Raw genomic sequence first — 22,000 nt, 5'->3', positions numbered from 1 at the left:
AAACATGCCAGCAACCGTTTTAAACATTTTTTTCTTTTCTTTTTTAAAGAGTATGTATCTCTATTGATAAGCCTGATACCAGTCCTTCTACTGCATTTAAGACTTATTACATTACTTCAGTAATAGCAGCATTTTCTTAGTCAAATTCCATTCCTAGAAAATTACTTTACTGTATATACATTAATCAGCCTGATACCAGTCACTTCCACTGCATTTAAGGCTGTACTTACATAACATCGGTATCAGCAGTATTTTCTTAGTCAATTCCATTCCTTAGAAAATTATTTTACTGCACATACCTTATTTGCAGCGGACCCCGCACGCTATTCCCTTTCTGAAGTTACCCCACTCCTCAGAATGTGCGAGAACAGCCAGTGGATCTTAGTTACTTCTGCTAAGATCATAGAAAACACAGGCAGATTCTTCTTCCAAATACTGCCTGAGAAAAAAACAGCACACTCCGGTGCCATTTAAAAATAACAAACTTTTGATTGAAGAAATAATTAAGTATAAAACACCACTCTCCTCTTGCGACCTCCATCTATGTTGAGAGTTGCAAGAGAATGACTGGATATGACATGTGAGGGGAGGAGCTAAATAGCAGCTCTGCTTTGGGTGATCCTCTTGCAACTTCCTGTTGGGAAGGGAATATATCCCATAAGTAATGGATGACCCGTGGACTGAATACACTTAACAAGAGAAAGATATTTAACCTCAAAAGTTCCTCAGTAGCCACATCCCATTGTAAAGGATTTCTAAGCAGCATATTAGTATGTCTGTCCCGGGACAGCTGAAAGGATGAGCCTCGTGCACTCTCATGTTATTTCCCTATTCAGTGTAACAATGAAATCTCATGAGAGTTAAGTGAAATTTCATGAGATCACAGTAAAAGAGTTCATGACCTCAGCACTGCTGATGCTGATTGGCTGCTGTTCATTTCTTCTTTTTTTTTTTTTTTTTTTTTAACCTGCAGCTGGGAGCAGCTGAGTATAACTTTTTACACAGAACTTACTCTGCTGAGCTGAGGAAATTGTGAGTTAAAATATCTTCCTTTTTTTACATAGAGATGCTCAGGTGATATTTTCCTGTCAGCTTTTTACAGTTATACTGCATCAGTTTCAAGTGATTTAGCATATGAGTATTATGTCCTTTTAATTTTATCCAAACGGGGCTTTTCAGAATCGGTCATAGAGACCATGATTCAGGCTCGTAAACCTGTTACTAGAAGGATTTATTATAAGAAATGGCGTAAATATCTCTATTGGTGTGAATCCAAGGGCTACTCTTGGAGTAGTTAGGATTCCTAGAATTTTGTCATTTCTCCAGAAGGGCTTGGAGAAAGGATTATCGACAAGTTCCTTAAAGGGTCAGATTTCTGCCTTATCTATTTTGTTACACAAACGTCTGGCAGATGTTCCAGATGTACAATCATTTTGTCAGGCCTTGGTCAGGATCAGGCCTGTGTTCAAACCAGTTACTCCTCCATGGAGCTCTGTTTGAGCCTATGCATGCCTTAGATATTTAGTTGTTATCTTGGAAAGTTTTGTTTCTGGTTGCTATTTTTTCTGCTCGTAGAGTGTTAGAGCTCTCGGCATTGCAGTATGAGTCCCCTTACCTTATTTTTCATTCAGATAAGGTAGTTTTATGTACTAAATTAGGATTTCTTCCTAAAGTAGTTTCTGATCGGAACATTAATCAGGAGATTTTTGTTCCTTCCTTGTGTCCTAATCCTACCTCTCAGAAGGAACGGCTTCTACACAATTTGGACATGGTTCATGCCTTAAAGTTTTACCTGTAGGCGACTAAGGATTTTCGTCAGTCTTCTGCCTTGTTTGTGGTTTTCTCAGGGAAACGTAAGGGACAGAAAGCTACGGCTACTTCTCTTTCTCTTTGGCTGAGGAGTATCATACGTTTTGCTTATGAAACTGCTGGGCAGCAGCCTTCAAAGAGAGTTACGGCTCATTCCACGAGGGCTTTTGCTTCCTCATGGGCATTCAAGAATAAAGCTTCTGTGGAACAGATTTGCAAGGCTGCAACTTGGTCCTCTCTTCACACTGTTTCAAAGTAATACAAATTTGACACTTTTGCCTCGGCTGAGGCCGCTTTTGGGAGAAAGGTTCTTCATGCAGTGGCGCCTTCCGTTTAGGTTCCCTGTCTTGTCCCTCCCGTATCATTTGTGTACTCTAGCTTGGGTATTGATTCCCAATAGTAATTAGATAATCCGTGGACTCATCATGTCATTAAAAAGAAAAGGAAATTAATGCTTACCTGATAAATGTATTTATTTTTTGACGCAATGAGTCCACGGCCCGCCCTGTTTTGAAATAGACTGGTTTATTATAAACTTCAGACACCTCTGCACCTTGTTGCTTCCTTTCTCTCCTTTACTTCGGTCGAATGACTGGGTTGGGAGGGAAGGGAGGTGATATTTAACAGCTTTGCTGTGGTGCTCTTTGCCGCCTCCTGCTGGGCACGAGTGATATTCCCAATAGTAATTAGATGATCCGTGGTCTCATCGTGTCAAAAAAGAAATACATTTATCAGGTAAGCATACATGTCCTTTTTGGTGTTAATTTCACATTTTTTGTCTGTCGGTACCTGAAGTATTATAGATTGCCATGATGTCATGTGAAAAATGTGCCATTTATTGTTGCTATACAGTGAATTTATATTTTTTTCTGTTTACTATGTTAAAGGGACATGGAACCCATCATTTTTCTTTCATGATTTAGGTAGAACATACAATTTTAAACAACTTTCCAGTTTATTTCTATTATCACATGTGTTTCATTCTTTTGGTATCATTTGTTGAAGGAGCAGCAATGCACTACTGGTTTCTAACTGAACACATGGGTGAGCCAATGACAATCAGTATATATATGCAGCTACCAATCAGCAGCTAGAACCTAGGTTCTTTGCTGCTCCTGAGATTACCTACATAAAACTTTCAGCAAAGGATAACAAGAGAATGAAGCAAATTAAATAATAGAAGTAAATTGGAAAGTTGTTTAAAATAGTATGATCTGTCTAATTATGACTTTACTTTCCCTTTAAGGTTTTTACTGAAAACTGTATGTGTGCTTAACTGGGATTAAATAATTTCTAACAACATAATTGAAATTAGAACATTTTATTATACGTCACTTTCCCTCTCATAATGTGGGTGGCTGTATTGAAATGCATAAAAATTACTTTAATATTATATAAATAGACTGATGCATAAGCAAAATGAATTTGTGAATTATTCGTAACAAAAAAAATTGAATTAAAGCAATGAAAAAATCCAATTGTCTTCCTAATGGGAAAGAGTCCACAGCCGCATTCATTACTTATGGGAAATAAGAACCTGGCCACCAGGAGGATGCAAAGACCCACCAGCCAAAGGCATAAATACTCCTCCCACTTCCCCTATCCCCCAGTCATTCTTTGCCTTTCGTCCCAGGAGGTTGGCAGAGATGTGTCAGAAGTTTTCTTTTAAAATTATTTTACTTTTATTTCTTTTTCATATGTCTCCTATGAGGGGTGCTACCCTTCGACATGGGAGGGGAGTTTTAAATAGTCCCGTCAGTCTCTCGTAGAGGGCCTGGGCGAAAGTGAGACTCCGGAGATGCAGTGGGAGCTTCCCCTGCGACACCATCCCGACTCATATTCACAGCTCCGTTTTCAGCACTTGGCGTTTCCGAACCTCGTTTCGCTACATGCTGTCTTCTCTCAAGTCCATGACGGAGGCAATGCTACTATTCGTCACACTTGAAGGGCCATGTTCCTGTCCCACGGCGTAGATTCCGGTAAGATTGTTTCATTTTATTCCATTATCTGTAATGTGATTATTATGACAGTTAAGTATGGGCCTCGCTGAGGCACCTTCTGCTCTGATCTGGGACTCATGGGATAATTCCTCCTTAGGGTGGATTAGTGAACGGGGAAGGGTTTTTGTTTATCATGTTTCTTATGTGATTCAACCTGCTTGTGTGTGTGCATAGGAGCTCTGTGGCCGAGACATATGCCTATGTTGCACATATTGGCTTGTTCTTTCGGTTGTGGTTTACACGGCCTAGAACTATAACTTCAGGCTATGCCTATTTTATTCAGACTTGCTTAACTTTTTCTGTGGGACTAGTTTTGCCACCCTTTAGTGGCGCGCTTTTTGGGATTTCGCTGGGCATCTGGTGACCAGGCACGTTTTTACGCTTGGGTGGGGCTTCTTCCCCTTCCGCATTTCTGACTGAGTGGCGGCGGAGGAAAGAGTCTGCTCCGCTGAGGTCTGGTCATAGGAAGTGGTGAGTGCCCCCAGCCATTGTGGGTGTCAGGTGCCAGTCGCTGTTTTTTCCCCCCAAATCTCTGTTTATTTTGTGCAGTCTTAAGCCATGGAAGATTCCAATGCCGGGACTATTTTTAAATCCGATTCTGAGTCGTCCTCGTATGAGGCGCTGTTATCGCAAGTCTGCCAATCTTATCTCTTGTGCCTGGATAGTTTGCGGGGACCCTGGGCCTTCCGAGCCATCGGCCTCTGGGGGCTCTGCTCCTCAGAAGGCGCCTTCCCAATCGCATACACCTTTTACTTTTGAGGTTGGCCCCGATGTTAATGTTCCCTTTGCGCAGGGTGGATTGTTTCCTCCGGAGATGGCAGGACATTTTCAATTTAATATTTTAATGGCGCTGATTCGCTTGCAGGACCCTGAAGTTTCCTTGCAGTTGTGTGCCTGCCTATTCTGGGTGTTCAGACCGTGAACAGCACTACAATATTCCCCCCGGGGGTGGTTGTTCCCCCTTGTTGTTCTTTTTGTTATAGGATTGTGCGGTTGCGTGTCCTATTATGACGACTGTTTGACTTATGGGGGGATCCTTTCCTTTATGGTCCGAGGACTTCTCAGTTCTCGCAAGGTTCTTCGGGATAGGCTAGTGGGGATGTGTCTCTCCCCGGTCGGTCTACTGTGAGTTTTGTGGGGCAAACTTAACTACACATATTGAGTCTGCTTGCAAAAATTTGAAAAATTTGGTGCATTTTAAAGCAGTTTTGCAGAACGTGTATGCTTTTTTTCTCTTAAAGGCGCAGTACCGTTTTTTAAGATTGTTATTTTTTTTCACTAAATAAAGTGTTTTCATGCTTGTTTGTAGCCATTACTAGCCTGTTCAACATGTCTGACATTGAAGAAAGTCATTGTTCAATATGTTTAGAAGCCATTGTGGAACCCCCACTTAGAATGTGTCCCTCATGCACTGAAAGGTCAATAAATTGCAAAGAACATATTTTAGCTACTAAAAGTATGTTGCAGGATGATTCTCAGTCAGAAGGGAATCAGTTTATGCCATCTAATTCTCCCCAAGTATCACAACCATTAACGCCCGCACAAGCGACGCCAAGTACTTCTAGTGCATCTAATTCTTTCACCCTGCAAGATATGGCCGCAGTTATGAATACTACCCTCACAGAGGTTTTATCTAAGCTGCCTGGGTTGCAGGGGAAGTGCAGTAGGTCTGCCATATCCGATGTACCCTCACACTGTTCTGAGTTGGGGGTGAGGGATTTGCTGTCTGAGGGAGAGATTTCTGATTCAGGAAAGATGTTCCCTCAGACAGACTCAGATATGACGGCTTTTAAATTTAAACTAGAACACCTCCGCTTATTGCTCAGTTAGGTTTTAGCGACTCTGGATGATTGTGACCCTATTGTAGTTCCAGAGAAATTGTATAAAATGGACAGATTTCTAGAGGTTCCTGTCTACACTGATGTTTTTCCAGTCCCTAAGAGGATTTCGGACATTGTTACTAAGGAGTGAGATAGACCAGGTATTCCGTTCGCTCCCCCTCCTACTTTTAAGAAAATGTTTCCCATATCAGACACCATGCGGTCCCTAAGGTGCTATTTCTACCCTGGCTAAGCGTACAACTATACCTATTGAGGACAGTTGTGCTTTCAAAGATCCTATGGATAAAAAATTAGAGGGTCTCCTAAAGAAAATATTTGTTCATCAGGGTTTTCTTCTCCAACCTATAGCGTGCATTGTTCCTGTAACTACTGCAGCTTTATTTTGGTTCGAGGCTCTGGAGGAGGCTCTTCAGGTTGAGACCCTATTAGATGATATTCTGTATAGAATTAGGGCTCTCAGGCTAGCTAATTCTTTCATTACAGATTCCGCTTTTCAACTGGCTAAATTAGCGGCAAAGAATTCAGGTTTTGCCATTTTAGCGCGTAGAGCGTTATGGCTTAAGTCCTGGTATGCTGATGTGTCATCAAAATCTAAGCTTTTAGCCATCCCTTTCAAGGGTAAGACCCTATTCGGGCCTGAACTGAAAGAGATCATTTCAGACATCACTGGAGGGAAAGGCCATGCCCTTCCTCAGGATAAGACAAATAAGATGAGGACCAAACAAAATAATTTTTCGTTCCTTTCGAAACTTCAAAGGGGGTTCCTCTACCTCTTCCCTGCTGCAAAGCAAGAGGGGAATTTTGCTCAATCCAAGTCAGTCTGGAGACCTAACCAGACTTGGAACACGGTTAAACAGGCCAAGAAGCCCTCTGCTGCCACCAAGACAGCATGAAGGGGTAGCCCCCGATCCGGGACCGGATCTAGTAGGGGGCAGACTTTCTCTCTTTGCTCAGGCTTGGGCAAGAGACGTTCAGGACTCCTGGGCTTTAGAAATCGTAACCCAGGGGTATCTTCTAGATTTCAAAGATTCTCCTCCAAGGGGGAGATTCCATCTTTCTCAATTGTCTGTAAACCAGACAAAAAGAGAGGCGTTCTTACGCTGTGTAGAAGACCTATATACCATGGGAGTGATCTGCCCAGTTCTGAAAACAGAACAGGGGCAGGGGTTCTACTCCAATCTGTTTGTGGTTCCCAAAAAAGAGGGAACCTTCAGACCAATTTTAGATCTCAAGATCCTGAACAAATTCCTCATCCAATTCAAGATGGAGACCATTCGGACTATTTTACCAATGATCCAGGAGGGTCAATATATGACCACCATGGACTTAAAGGATGCGTATCTACACATCCCTATCCACAAAGATCATCACCAGTTCCTCAGGTTCGCCTTTCTGGACAAGCATTACCAGTTTGTGGCTCTTCCCTTCGGGTTGCCACAGCTCCCAGAATTTTCACAAAGGTGCTAGGGTCCCTTCTGGCGGTTCTAAGGCCGCGGGGCATAGTTGTGGCGCCTTATCTGGACGATATCTTAATTCAGGCATCAACTTACCAACTAGCCAAGTCTCACACGGACATTGTGTTGGCTTTTCTAAGATCTCACGGGTGGAAGGTGAACGTAAAAAAGAGTTCACTTATCCCTCTCACAAGAGTTCCATTCCTGGGAACTCTGATAGATTCGGTGGACATGAAAATTTTTTTGACGGAGGTCAGGAAATCAAAGATTTTAGCCATCTGCCGAGCTCTTCATTCCATTCCTCGGCCGTCAGTGGCTCAGTGTATGGAGGTAATCAGACTAATGGTAGCGGCAATGGACATAGTTCCGTTTGCTTGCTTGCATCTCAGACCACTGCAACTATGCATGCTCATACAGTGGAATGGGGATTATGCAGATTTATCTCCTCAGATAAATCTGGATCAAGAGACCAGAGACTCTCTTCTTTGGTGGTTGTCACAGGATAATCTGTCCCAGGGAATGTGTTTCCACAGGCCAGCATGGGTCATAGTGATGACGGACGCCAGCCTATTGGGCTGGGGTGCAGTCTGGAATTCCCTGAAAGCACAGGGTTTCTGGACTCTGGAGGAGACTCTCCTCCCGATAAATATTCTAGAACAAAGAGCGATATTCAACACGCTTCTGGCGTGGCCTCAGCTGGCTTTGGCCAGATTCATAAGATTCCAGTTGGACAATATCACGACTGTAGCATATATTAATCATCAGGGGGGAACAAAGAGTTCTCTAGCGATGATGGAGGTTAAGAAAATAATTTGATGGGCAGAGACTCACTCTTGCCATCTATCAGCAATCTATATCCCAGGAGTGGAGAACTGGGAAGCGGATTTTCTAAGTCGTCAGACTTTTCATCCGGGGGAGTGGGAACTCCATCCGGAGGTGTTTACACAATTGATTCAGCAATGGGGCACACCAGAATTGGATCTGATGGCGTCTCGTCAGAATGCCAAACTTCCTTGTTACGGGTCCAGGTCAAGGGATCCTCAGGCAGTACTGATAGATGCTCTAGCAGTACCCTCGTCGTTCAACCTGGCTTATGTGTTTCCACCATTTCCTCTCCTTCCTTGTTTGATTGCCAGAATCAAACAGGAGAGAGCTTCAGTGATTTTGATGGCCACACAGGACTTGGTATGCAGACCTGGTGGACATGTCATCTCTTCCACCATGGACTCTGCCTTCTGATTCAAGGTCCGTTCCAGCATCCAAATCTAGTGTAACACACACTAACTTAAAGTTAGAAATTGGTAGAACATGTAAAAAAATATAATCATAGCAGACCATAAAAAATAAGGTTGTGTCTCACGTAGGTTATAGTGAAATATATATCTATATATACACACATATAATCTGAGTGAGTGGTGTTTAATATAAGACCTGTAACTGTTTTGTGGAAATTATATGTGAGTTTGATTGTGGTCTCACTAAAACAGTAATTAATATAGAGGAGTTATAGGTCTTCAGGACTGCACAAAAAATAGTAAAACAATAATAGGTAAAAATTATATATTTAGTGAGTTTTGAAAAGGTATTAGCTATATAGCAAAAATTTAGTGGCAAATACGTTTTTTGGGCAAAAGGAAAAAATAAGCAGCAAGATATGCATATATATAATTATAGGATTTAATGTCCAGAAAAGACTCACCTCCGGAGGGATTAAATATGTAAATCAGTGGTGGTTCAGTGATCTGTTTTATATTGAAATCTTTGGTAGCAAGCTTAGAGGGGAGAGCTGCTCTCAGAGCTGAAGCGTTGATCCGGACAAACCGGAAGTGCGGCTGGTCCGTGAAACCGGAAGTCCTCGGGTGTCACGCAAACAGCGTGTGAAGATTGAGATCCTCAGGTAGGCAGGCAGGGAATAATCCACAATGCGAGTGGCTCAGGAGGGAAGCATGAAACTTCAATACCAAGCAAGGTACTGAAGGTTTCATGCTCCTTTATAGCCAGAATCAGAGGTGTTACTACGCCTCTATAAAGAGACAGGCTCCTTTTGTTACATCTAGTTTCTCTCGGCTGACTGCCTGGAGATTGAACGCTTGATTTTATCCAAGCGGGTTTCTCTGAGTCGGTCATAGATACCTTGATTCATTCTAGAAAGCCTGTCACTAGGAAAATTTATCATAAGATATGGCGTAAATATCTTTATTGGTGCAAATCCAAAGGCTACATATGGAGTAAGATCAGGATTCCTAGGATTTTGTCCTTTCTCCAAGAAGGATTGGAGAAGGGGCTATCAGCTAGTTCCTTAAAGGGACAGATATCTGCCTTATCAATTCTACTGCACAAGTGTCTGGCAGATGTTCCAGATGTTCAGTCGTTCTGTCAGGCTTTAGTTAGAATCAAGCCTGTGTTTAAACCTGTTGCTCCACCATGGAGTTTGAATTTTGTTCTTAAAGTTCTTCAAGGGGTTACGTTTGAACCTATGCATTCCATAGATATTAAGCTTCTATCTTGGAAAGTTCTGTCTTTAGTTGCTATCTCTTCGGCTCGAAGAGTTTCTGAATTATCTGCATTGCAATGTGACTCGCCTTATCTTGTTGTCCATGCTGATAATGTGGTTTTGAGTACCAAACCTGGATTCCTTCCTAAGGTTGTTACTAATAGGAATATCAATCAGGAAATTGTTGTTCCTTCTCTGTGTCCTAATCCTTCCTCTAAGAAGGAGCGTCTGTTGCACAACTTGGACGTGGTTCGTGCTTTGAAGTTTTACTTGCAAGCAACCAAAGATTTCCGTCAAACATCTTCTTTGTTTGTTGTCTATTCTGGGAAACATAGAGGTCAAAAAGCTACGGCTACCTCTCTTTCTTTTTGGCTGAACAGCATCATCCGTTTGGCATACGAGACTGTTGGACAGCAGCCTCCTGAAAGGATTACAGCTCACTCTACTAGAGCGGTGGCTTCCACATGGGCTTTTAAAAATGATGCTTCTGTTGAACAGATTTGTAAGGCTGCGACTTGGTCTTCGCTTCATACCTTTTCCAAATTTTACAAATTTGATACTTTTGCTTCTTCGGAGGCTATTTTTGGGAGAAAAGTTCTTCAAGCAGTGGTGCCTTCTGTTTAACCATCTGTCTTGTCCCTCCCGTTCATCCGTGTCCTGTAGTTTTGGTATTGTATCCCACAAGTAAAGGATGAATCTGTGGACTCGTCGTACCTTATAGAAGAAAAGTAAATTTATGCTTACCTGATAAATTAATTTCTTCTATGGTACGACAAGTCCACGGCTGCCCTGTCATTTTAAGACAGATTATATTTTTTGATTTTAAACTTCAGTCACCTCTGCACCTTGTAGTTTCTCCTTTTTCTTCCTGTACCTTCGGTCGAATGACTGGGGGGTGGAGCTAAGGGAGGAGCTATATAGACAGCTCTGCTGTGGTGCTCTTTGCCACTTCCGGTTAGCAGGAGGATAATATCCCACAAGTAAAGGATGAATCCGTGGACTCGTCGTACCATAGAAGAAATTAATTTATCAGGTGTCAGGCTCTGTCAGGCAAGCTAGAATCACTGAAAGAATAAAGAATTTAATAGTAACTTGAGCCACAGCTGCTGAGAAATATTTAAATGTTGTTTTGTTGCTAGGAGGTGTGAGGTGAGCAAATGAATCACCTAGATGGTGATCTGCAACCCTCATGTACTACTAGCAGTTAATATTATGGTTCAGATGTGACCTAGAACTCTAATGCTGCCACCTGTGATAATTCACTATAATTTGCAGCAGAGTTCTATTGCAGGAACCAATGAGGAGATTAAATGTGTAGTAAGGTAGAACTAGTACTAAACACTCAAAGAAGCAAATGGTATTTAACAGTAAGTGAGCGGTAGCCAGAGGAATAATGAAATTACACAGTTCAGCTTCAATAAGCAAATGGTAGTACTATAGGTAGTTTCGTATATTAAGTAACACTTAGAGTACCTTGATCAGTATGTTCAGGTAGATAGTACAGGCTTCGGTAGTCAGGAAGGCAGAGAAACAGACCGATCAGAGAACCGGAGCGGCAGGAGGACCAGGTAGTATCGGCTAGATCCGTGAAGCTGGCGTGTGACGTCACCGCGGATGGATTCCGATTCCGGCAAGTGTGGAAAGTAGTTCCGTCTGAAGAAAATAATGAAAGCGATCTGTGCAGCTAAGCAGCAAAAAGGGTAAGAGCTGCTATAGGAAATAACTAGAATAAAAGCACAAAAGTCACTGAAGAAGTAGCTGACAATAACTCTGGTAATTCGACACAATAGAGAGGAAAGCACAAGGCTTAGTTTAGAATTACTACATCAATACCAAGCAAAGAAATAAGGGCTGCTGGGAAATTTTATAGGAGTGGAGGATTGAATGTAATGGATTTTTAAAGATACAGCACAGTATTTAAGAACAAAAGGCCGGTTGCCGAGTGACATCCTGACACATCAGGTAAGCATAAATTTACTTTTTTATGCTCTGATGGGATTTTGGATTGACCTTTCCAGTGTTGTCACTGGTGCCCTGGCCGTCTTTATCGCCCCTTGGGGGGTTGGGCCTGTGGTTGGCTCTGTTCTTGGAGTCCTGTGCCTCGGGGCTACGGATTAGGTTTTTTTCCCCTAATGGACTTGTGCTGCGGGTTTTTCGCAGTATTTCTTGGGTCCTTCTTGGATTTTGATTCAAGGTTCTTTTTCCTTGTTGAGATAGCCTGCCAGCTGGTCCGGCTTGGGGCGTGTCGCCTTGGGCGTTGACTTATGGAAGTCTGGTTTCCTCCTTTTTGATTCCGCCGTGGATCTCGGGGGAGAGTCTACGGTTCTGACAGTCTAGCTCTTTATCCTATCTGTATGTCCCTGTTATGCCCCTGGAATTTGGGGTTGGGTCAGGATGGGTCCTATTGTCTTCCTTTTAGGGAGTCTGGGGTATTTTTGTTTTGATACCTTTGTGGAGGATGGGCTCTGGGCCTTTTTGTTAAGGGGTTCCCTTATCTTATTTCTCTTTCGTGTCTAGGACTAGCTCTAGCTCGGTTTGACCTCCTTTTCCCCTTTGTCTCTGTCTTCTGCAAACTTTATCACAGCGCATGGTTTGGACTTGTTGGTCGCCTTGCTGCTTGTGTTACCAGGGCTCGAGCAGTTGCTCTCAGTCTTGGCCCTTTGTTGGGTTCTGTATTCCTTTCTGTCCTAGGATTTGCGCTGGTCACTCAACACTTTGGGCGTTTGGTGCCTGTACAATCATTTGTAAATTGGTTGGGTGCCCTGGGGACACTTGCTCCCTGTCTCGCGTTTTTTTTGAGGGACTCTTGTCTCTTTTATATTAGCTTCACTGCCTAGTAAGCGGAAGGTTTGCTGTTGGGGAAACAGCTGCAGTTATTTTACCTTGTCTGCTGGCAAGCTATTGAGTCTAGGTGGCCTAGTGGTTAGCTTGTCTGTCTAGCAAGCTGCAGTTCTTGAGTTTGTACTCCGCTGCGATTGCTTGCTAGTTTATATCTGATGTCTGTGGGCTTGCCCATAGGGATTGTGTTCTCGGGTCTCTGGGGTTTTCCCGGGGTTCTGGTCATCTTGCTCAAGCGTGCCTGGTGGTCCTACGGTTAGCTTTGCTACCCAGCTTGCAGAAGGTTGCTGTTGTCTCCAGGGCAACTGTTGCTCCTTGAACGCTAGCCTGCACTTTAGGGTCCCTTGTGAGGTGTTTTTCTGAACCCTCTGGGAGAGTTGGATCTTTGGGATCTCTTTGTTCAGAAGGGTTAATCAGGAAGGATGTTCCGCTGCTCTGCGGCCTATAGTGGTGTAGTGTTCTGCGCAGTTTCAGTTGCGCAGGAGCTGGATGTTTCGTATCCGTTTTTGGATGGGGGCTCTGCTTTTTTTTGCACCACTAGTTTTTGTCATCCTTTTCCTGTCTCTCTCCTTGCTTGTGAGGCGTCCTCAGTCTCTTGTGGTCTGGGGTGTGGGACTTTGTCTGTTTTCCCCTGCTCACTGGGGTGGGGGTTTTCCTTCACGTCCTTGTTTATATGGTGACGCGTGTCCACGCGGTCTCGCTGTTTTGCATTTGTTGGTCCTTGAGATTCATTTGTTTCTCTCTGGTCCTTTCTTGACTTTTCATATAGTCTGTTCGGGTGTAGCCTACGGTGTGGCTCCGGGTTGTCTCTTTCGTCACCCTGGACGGTGTTCCTTTTCTTCTGTCTTGTCTCTTCCCTCTGAGAATTTTTAGTCGGGTCCCTCGTTTGGTTGAGGGGCTGCAGCAGGGTTGTTGCCCCTGACAGATGCTGTCCTTGTGGTGGGTGCTCTCAGTTGGGCCCACTCGTGGTTCTATCTAGGTTCTTTGGACTGTTGGTAGATTTGTGTTTCTGGGACCGCATTTTCAAAATGTTTGTTGATCCCTGTTTCGGACGAACTGGGACTTTGTTTTCTTGAAAATCTGTTTTTTAGGTTGGTGCCTTTATTGGTCCGCCTCCTACCCTCCCGTTTTGGCATTCTGTATCCTCTTTGGCTTGGGTATAAATTTCCCATAAGTAATGAATGCGGCTGTGGACTCTTTCCTATTAGGAAGAAAAATATAAATTATGCTTACCTGATAATTTCCTTTTCTTCCGTGGGAAAGAGTCCACAGTCCCCCGCTCGTTTTTTGTTTTTTTTGGGGAGGCGTTGTTGGTTTTTATCTTCTGGCACCCTTTCACCTTGATGCTTCTTCCACTGTCCCTTGTTCCTCGGCTGAATGACTGGGGGATAGGGGAAGTGGGAGGAGTATTTATGCTTTTGGCTGGTGGGTCTTTGCCTCCTCCTGGTGGCCAGTTTCTTATTTCCCATAAGTAATGAATGCGGCTGTGGACTCTTTCCCACGGAAGAAAAGGAAATTATCAGGTAAGCATAATTTATGTTTTGAACAAACGTTAACTTCGATGTATGATTTGAAAGCAAGTTATATCATTGTTGAACAATTTCACAACATTCTTTCTTTTCAGGAATGTTACTAGCTGGTTTTCTTATACGAAATATTCCATTTGTCAGTGATCAAATACAAATTACGTATAAGTGGTCTGCTGCTTTGAGAAACATTGCCTTAGCAATCATCTTAACTCGAGCAGGGCTTGGACTGGATGCCAAGGTAAAAAACAATTTAGCTTTTGGCGTTATGGATTATGGTTTTAATTTCTATGTGTATAACTGATTGTTAATGGTTTTCTGCCTAACTGGAGGTTAAAGGTCTAGACAAGTTAAAATTTTAAATCTGCATGGGTTGCACATAGCCACTTATACTTGGCTCTTTGGCTGTGTTCTGCTCAAGAGCTGCAAGCAATACATGAGAATTTGTGTAGTCACTAAACAATGGTATAACATTTTGGTAAAACAATATGTGTGAAGTATTAAATATCAGATGGATTAGTCATTACAATATCTGAAATATTAATAATGTCTTCAGACTGAAAGGCACCTTTATAATTGCTTATGTGAGAGACAGCATTTTCACCTTTTTATATTTCTTAACTATAAATTCCAGTTTAGTACAACTTGAACTGGTTGCAGGTATGTTTGCTACCAGTATGAATAGGCTCCTGTTTACAGTATGGTTACCCAAAAATATTGCTTGTTGTTTGGAACATGTTTATTATTAAACACATAGGGTGGTGGCCGAAGAGTGATTTTTTTTAATGATATATATATATATATATATCTGAGGTTGAAAGTGGCCCATATACATTGTTCCATAACCACTAAGGCTACCAAGACTCTGGAGGTATATTCGATTGTTAAATTGAGAATGTGTGTATCCTTGAGTTTTGTTTATGTCTAGATTGTTAGGAAATATATATCAACCAATCAAAAGTACAAAATATCAAATTATATTTCCTAACAATCTAGACATAAACAAAACTCAGGGATACACACAATCTCAATTTAACAATCTAATATACCTCCAGAGTCTTGGTAGCCTATGTGGTTATGGAACAATGTATATGGGCCACCTGCAACCTCAGATTTAAAAAAAGAAAATAAGATTATATATATATATATATATTATATAAATTAAATCTGAGGTTGAAAGTGGCCCATATACATTGTTCCATAACCACATAGGCTACCAAGACTCTGGAGGGATATTGGATTGTTACATTGAGAATATGTGTATCCCTGAGTTTTGTTTATGTCTAGATTGTTAGGAAATATATATAAAATATAATCTATATAATTTGATATTTTGTACTTTTGATTGAAGAGGCATCTCTGTGACTTAATGAACTATGCCATGAGATTCTTTATTTGATATGTAGTCTGCTTTTTATATAATGTATATGTATATTTCTTTAAGGCTTTAAGAAAACTGAAGAGTGTGTGTTTACGGCTTTCACTTGGACCATGTGCAATTGAAGCAACTGCAGCTGCAATCATTTCTCATTATCTAATGGGATTGCCTCTGACCTGGGGTTTTATGTTAGGGTGAGACATTTCTTCTTATTCTCTGCACTTTGTATGTCACTTAAGGGACCTATAACTCGTTTGTTTCCTGTACAGCCCCAGTATACTATTGTTGAACAATTGCTAGTAAGCAATTAGAAAATGTGCTAATTTAGGCTTTTGCAATGCCAAGATAGGCACCATATCCCAGTTTTTGAGTCTCCATGGGTGATGGGGTCATGATAATATCCTAAGGTAAATAGTATCTGGGATGTGTGGATTAAGATATTTTCAAATGTTAACGTTTTCAGGGAGTAACCCCGTCTTCAGACATGTGGAGAAAAAACCATTACATACCATGTATGTAATTTGTTTTTCTCCAGATGTCTGGGGCGCGATCCGATATAGATCGCAGTTTGCGGCGCAAGCGAGGGAACCCACGTCGCCCGCAGTTTCAGCTCGCAACTCGAGCCATCCAATATGCGGCGCCGTCACTTGCTAAAGTGGCGCAAGTCTCACAAACCAGCCAATCAGATTCAAGTTCAATCCGATTGGCTGATCCAATCAGCCAATCAGATTGAGCTCGCATTCTATTGGCTGATCGGAACAGCCAATAGAATGCAAGCTCAATCTGATTGGCTGATTGGATCAGCCAATCGGATTGAACTTGAATCTGATTGGCTGATTCAATCAGCCAATCAGATTTTTCTAACTTAATTCCGATTGGCTGATAGAATCCTATCAGCCAATCGGAATTCGGCGGACGCCATCTTGGATGACGTCATTTAAAGGTACCTCATTCGTCGTTCAGTCGTCGTCCGGGATGGGTGCTCCGCGGCGGCGGAGCGAAGAAAGAAGATTGAAGATGCCGCCGGAAGAATGAAGACTTTGCTGCCGCTTGGAGGAACACGTCGCCGGAGGAAGAATTCTTCTTTGCCGCTTGGAGGAAGACATCGCCGGAGGAAGAATTCTTCTTTGCCGCTTGGAGGAAAACATCGCCTGGATCGGATCAGGAGTTCGGCCCGGTGTGGTGAAGACAAGGTAGGGAGATCTTCAGGGGGGTAGTGTTAGGCTTTTTTAAGGGGGGTTTGGGTGGTTTTAGAATAGGGGTATGTGGGTGGTGGGTTGTAATGGGGGGGGGTATTGTATTTGTATGCAAAAGAGCTGAATTCTTTGGGGCATGCCCCACAAAAGGCCCTTTTAAGGGCTGGTAAGGTAAAGAGCTTTGAATTTTTTTTAATTTAGAATAGGGCAGGGAATTTTTTTTATTTTGGGGGTTTATTATTTTATTAGGGGGCTTAGAATAGGTGTAATTAGCTTAAAAATCTTGTAATCTTTTTTTTATTTTTTGTAATTTAGTGTTTGTTTTTTTTGTAATTTAGTTTAGTTAATTTAATTGTATTTTTAGATAGATGTTTGTAGTTTATTTAATTTATTGATAGTGTAGGTGTATTTGTAACTTAGGTTAGGATTTATTTTACAGGTAATTGGGTAATTATTTTAACTAGGTAGATATTAAATAGTTAATAACTAATAGCTATTATACCTAGTTAAAATAATTAACAATTTACCTGTAAAATAAATATTAACCCTAACATAGCTACAATGTAATTATTAATTATATTGTAGCTATCTTAGGGTTTATTTTATAGGTAAGTATTTAGATTTAAATAGGAATATTTTAGTTTATAAATGAATTAGATTAATTTAATATAAATTTAGTTAGGGGTGTTAGGGTTAGATAGAGTTAATATAGTTAATATAAATACTATAGTAACTATATTAACTATATTAACGCTAATATAATTAGGGTTAATATAGTTAATATATATAATGTAATACCTATATTAACTATAATATACTTAGGGTTAATATAGATAATATAGCTGGCGGCGGGGTAGGTAGATTAAATTAGGGGTTAATCATTTTAATAGAGATGGCGGCGGTGTAAGGGGCTTACATTAGGGGTTAATAATATTAATATAGCTGGCGGCGGTATAGGGGGATTATATTAGGGGTTAATAATTTTTATATAGGTGGCGGCGGTGTAAGGGGTCAGATTAGGGGATAGATAAGGTAGATGACAGCGGTGTAAGGGGTTCTAATTAGGGGATAGATAAGGTAGATGGCGGCGGTTTTAGGGGCTCACAGTAGGGGGTTAGTTTATGTAGATGGCGGCGGGGTCCGGGAGCGGCGGTTTAGGGGTTAATAACTTTATTAGGGATTTCGGGGGGGGGGGGGGGACGCGGTTGACAGGTAGATAGACATTGCGCATGCGTTAGGTGTTAGGTTTATTTTAGAAGATCGCGGTTGACAGGGAGATAGACATTGCGCATGCGTTAGGTGTTAGGTTTATTTTAGCAGCCAGTTTAGGGAGTTACGGGGCTCCAATAGTCAGCGTAAGGCTTCTTACGGCTGCTTTTTGTGGCGAGGTGAAAATGGAGTTTTCTCCATTTTCGCCACGTAAGTCCTTACGCTGCATATTGGATACCAAACTGCGCTGGTTTGGTATACCTGCCTATAGCCCAAAAAACTACGGGCGACGGCAGAAATATACGCGCGTAACTTCTAGGTTACGCCGTATATGTGATACCAAACCCGCGCAAATATTGGCGTCGCCGGCTTTTGGGGGCGACGATTTTTATCGGATGGACCCCCTGAAGACTAGGGTTACTCCCCGAAAACATTAACATTTGGACAAACACGATTTATTCACAACGGCGAGTGCTCCCCATGTACATTTTGAGATATATATATATATATATATATATATATATACATACATACAGTGGATATTGAAAAGAAACACCCCCTTGAAAACAATCACATTTTGTTGCTTTGCAGCCTGAAATAAAGACAGACACAGTTTTTGTTTATCCAGTTGTAATTACTCAGTGCAACTTATAACATCAAAGGGAAAGATATAACACCAACATATCAGGCAAAAATAAAGACAATTCAAAAACAGAATCACTGAGTTGCAAAAAAGGATCACCCTCTCCTAAAATTACTTGTAAACTCAAACATGTGTAGCTAATCACCTTCTCAATGACACACAGAAAGCCATTTGACCTTCAACTGTGATCAGCTGTGGGCATGTTGATTAGCTCAGCATAAAAAGAGCTTTACTGGAGCATCTCAGTCCCTGGTAGTGCAGCTGAATCAAACAATCAACTATGGGTGTCAAGGCACCGTTAAAAGATCTCCGGGATAATGTTGTGGACAGGCAAAAGTCAGGAGATGGATACAAGAAAATTTCAAAGGTGTTTTCAATGCCTAGAGGCACAGTGAAGTATATTATTAATAAGTGGAAGGTATTTGGTACAACACAGACCCTCTCTGGATCAGGGCATCGCTCAAAACTGGATGAAAGAGCCAGGAGGAAACTGTTCAGAGAGGCTACCAAGAGACCCACAGCAACTCTGAAGCAGTTGCAGGAATGTATGACAAAGAGTGGTCATTTTGTGCATGTGACAACAATATCACAATTTCGCCACAAATGTGGATTGTATGGGAGGGTTGCAAGAAAAAAGCCACTCCTCAAGAAAGGCCACATGCAGTCACGACTGAGCTTTGCCATAACACACCTAGGAGATTCTGAGGACACATGGAAAAAGGTGTTCTGGTCAGAGGAGACTAAAATTGAATTATTTGGCCTCAACACCAAACGATATGTCTGGAGGAAATCCAATACAGCTCACCATCCAAATAACACTCTACCTACAGTAAAGCATGGAGGTGGTAATATCCTGTTATCGGGGTGTTTCTCTGTAGTAGGCACTGGAGCACTTGTCAGCATAGAAGGAATAATGGATGGGGCAAAATACCGTCAAATTCTTGAGGAAGATCTGCTGCCCTCTGCCAGGAAGTTGTCAATGGGAAGAAGGTTTACCTTCCAACATGACAATGACCCAAAGCAGACAGCAAAAATGACCACACAATGGTGGAAGGAGAAAAGGGTGAATGTCTTTGCATGGCCTAGTCAGAGCCCAAACTTAATCCCCATTGAATATCTGTGGCATGACTTAAAGACTGTAGTCCACAAACGGTCACCATCAAATGTAACGAAACTGTAGCAGTTCTGCAAAGAAGAGTGGGCAATTATTGCACAGTCTAGATGTGCAAAGTTAGTAGAGACATATCCCAACAGACTAAAGGCTGTAATTAGATTCATTGAGTAGATTTGCATAATCAACAAATGCAAGAGTTCCGGTGTGGGTGGAGTCTAATGGCAGCATGTCTCATGTCGGCGTCTAGATCGACTGCTAAACAACGCACCCAACTTGCTTGCTCCATAGCCCCAGACTGCTGTGGTATTGAGGGGCCCTGGCAAGTGTGATCTTGCCGAAGGAGGAACTCTTTAAGGCCAAATTGGCCAGCGGTTCTTACCGCACTTTTTTATCCTACTGTTTGGATCCAGCGACAAACGGCACGAAAGTACCTGTAAGTGCGAGTTTCCGAGGCCTACCCTGGTTGTAGCACCTCAGGACACCTCAGGACATACATTGCTCCCACCCAGATAACCTGGGGCTGCTTTTGACCTAGACGTTAACCTGGGGGCAGTTAAACTACTTACCGGAACAGAGCGGAACCTAACGCCTGCAGCCCAAGTGGTCTTCTGCCGGAGTGGAGGTGGGCAGAGGCCAGAGGGTTGGCGGAGAGATCTACAGCTAGCTTCCGCGAGTGAAGCGCCGGAAGGTGGTCCTTAGCCCGCAGTTGTTCAGTGGGGAAATCTCTGCCGGAGACCAGACCTGGAGAACAGTGCCGGGTGCTGGGAGCCGGCGCCGCCCGGATTGGAGACCCTGGACTTGCTCCCGGTTATTATGGATACCAGTACTCCAGCAGCAAGAGACGTCCAGGGATAGGGCCAGTGACCGGGCAAGGTATTGTCAGTTAGTCCCACTATAAGTACTGAGAGGACCGTTACTGCTACTAAAGTGCCAAAACGGATGATCGTTACCGCAAGTATACTTTATATCTGTTAAGCCCTCAGTAAGAGACCTTTTTTTCTCGCTGCACATAGCATTTCTGGTAATAAATATCACTTTCTGAAGTGAGAACATTTAACAAAGCAAACTGTTCAAGCCATAAAATTACCAGTGTTGATATATCATCGCCATGTCTGGCCAGTTGGTCGTTAATTGAAACAGAAGAGAAGAAAAAGGAACTGTAATAGTGACTTTGTGATAATAAAACGTCTCTTGGAGAGATAATGTTAATTTAAACAAGGGTATAATCTATAGTGATAAGATATAACATTCTCTTCTTTACTGGGTGTCACTATTCAGATGTCTGATAATGTATTTAATGTGAGTTGGAACATATTCTTGATAAAATGTTATATAGGTTGTCCAACCCAGAAATATTCAAGTATCTGGCCTAATACTGGCCCAATGAAAGTTATAGGAAGTGTTTGGCCTAAGTGATTGCTCTGTAATTAAAGTAAGGGAGTCAGACATACCATATACTCTATGCAAGGATGCACTAAATTGTTAGTATATTCACTGCGTATTCAGTCTCTTTTTCCCTTGTATTATTGTATATAAACCAGACTATGTATGTAATGTGGGTTGAAAAGTTTACCTGATAAAACGTTATTTAAACGCTTTAGTTCAGTTCAGTTAAAACGCTATTTAGACGCTTTAGTTCAGAAATGTTAACATATTCGGCCTAATGCAGGTTTTATAAAAAATCTCAGGAACTGCCTGGCTTAAATGGTTTAACTGTAGTTAATAGGGGAGACAGATAAACTCCTACACTGTGTAAGGTTTCACTAAAATTGCTATTATATGTATTGCACATTCACTGTATAGGTATAGTTATAAGCTATAAGCACTTAAGTTGGAGATACCGTCATACTATAGCTACTAGGCTTGGCGCCAGTGGCAGTGTGAACTAGATAAATTTTCCCTAGGGAACTAGTCAAGCTAAGTGGTAGTACTAGTTATTTTTCCCTGAATTCACTACAAAACACTCACTTTACACTTATTTTTAATCACTGTTTTATTATATAAATCCTCTAATTTCAAGATTTTTCACTCTACACTCACACCACACCCTTAGCAGGGCCACTACTGACACCTTGTTTGTTCTTTCACCTTTTTTTTTTTTTTTCTTCCCCCTACCACACACTACCTTTTCCCTTTTTTTTTTTTTTTCTATCACACTTTTCTTGCTCTCACTTTTTTTCTCACAACATAAATGGAAAAATTTGTTACACAGACTAAAGTTAATTCCCCCAAAATGCCAGCCAAATCAAAAGATAAAAAGGCCAAGCTGGTAGACAACAGCACAGAAAGTGTATCGGAAATTACACCCCTAACAATTGATACACAGGCCCTTACAAATCAGCTAATGGTGCTATTCACACCGCAATTTGATGCAATAAAAGCAGAATTAAGTGTCATTTCATCTGACATAGGGACACTATCGTTAGAAGTAAAACAATTTGCAGTGAGACTTTCTGAAGCCGAAGATAGGATATCCACATTAGAGGATCAAGCAAACT

The 22,000-nt window shown here is 41.8% G+C and overlaps 1 protein-coding gene across 1 annotated transcript in view; it reads left to right on the top strand.

Moving 5' to 3' along the window:
- LOC128649935 (sodium/hydrogen exchanger 9B2) overlaps window positions 1-22,000 on the top strand; it is a 346,495-nt gene that overhangs the window by 167,891 nt on the left and 156,604 nt on the right. Inside the window, exons 5-6 of the mRNA XM_053703502.1 lie at window positions 14,061-14,203; window positions 15,407-15,534. Coding sequence (XP_053559477.1) covers window positions 14,061-14,203; window positions 15,407-15,534 — 271 coding nt within the window. The remainder of the gene's footprint in view (window positions 1-14,060; window positions 14,204-15,406; window positions 15,535-22,000) is intronic.

The sequence above is a fragment of the Bombina bombina genome, chromosome 2, assembly GCF_027579735.1.
Source record: "Bombina bombina isolate aBomBom1 chromosome 2, aBomBom1.pri, whole genome shotgun sequence".
In the NCBI taxonomy this organism is placed as follows: domain Eukaryota; kingdom Metazoa; phylum Chordata; class Amphibia; order Anura; family Bombinatoridae; genus Bombina; species Bombina bombina.
This window is presented reverse-complemented; position numbering and strand designations above follow the sequence as displayed.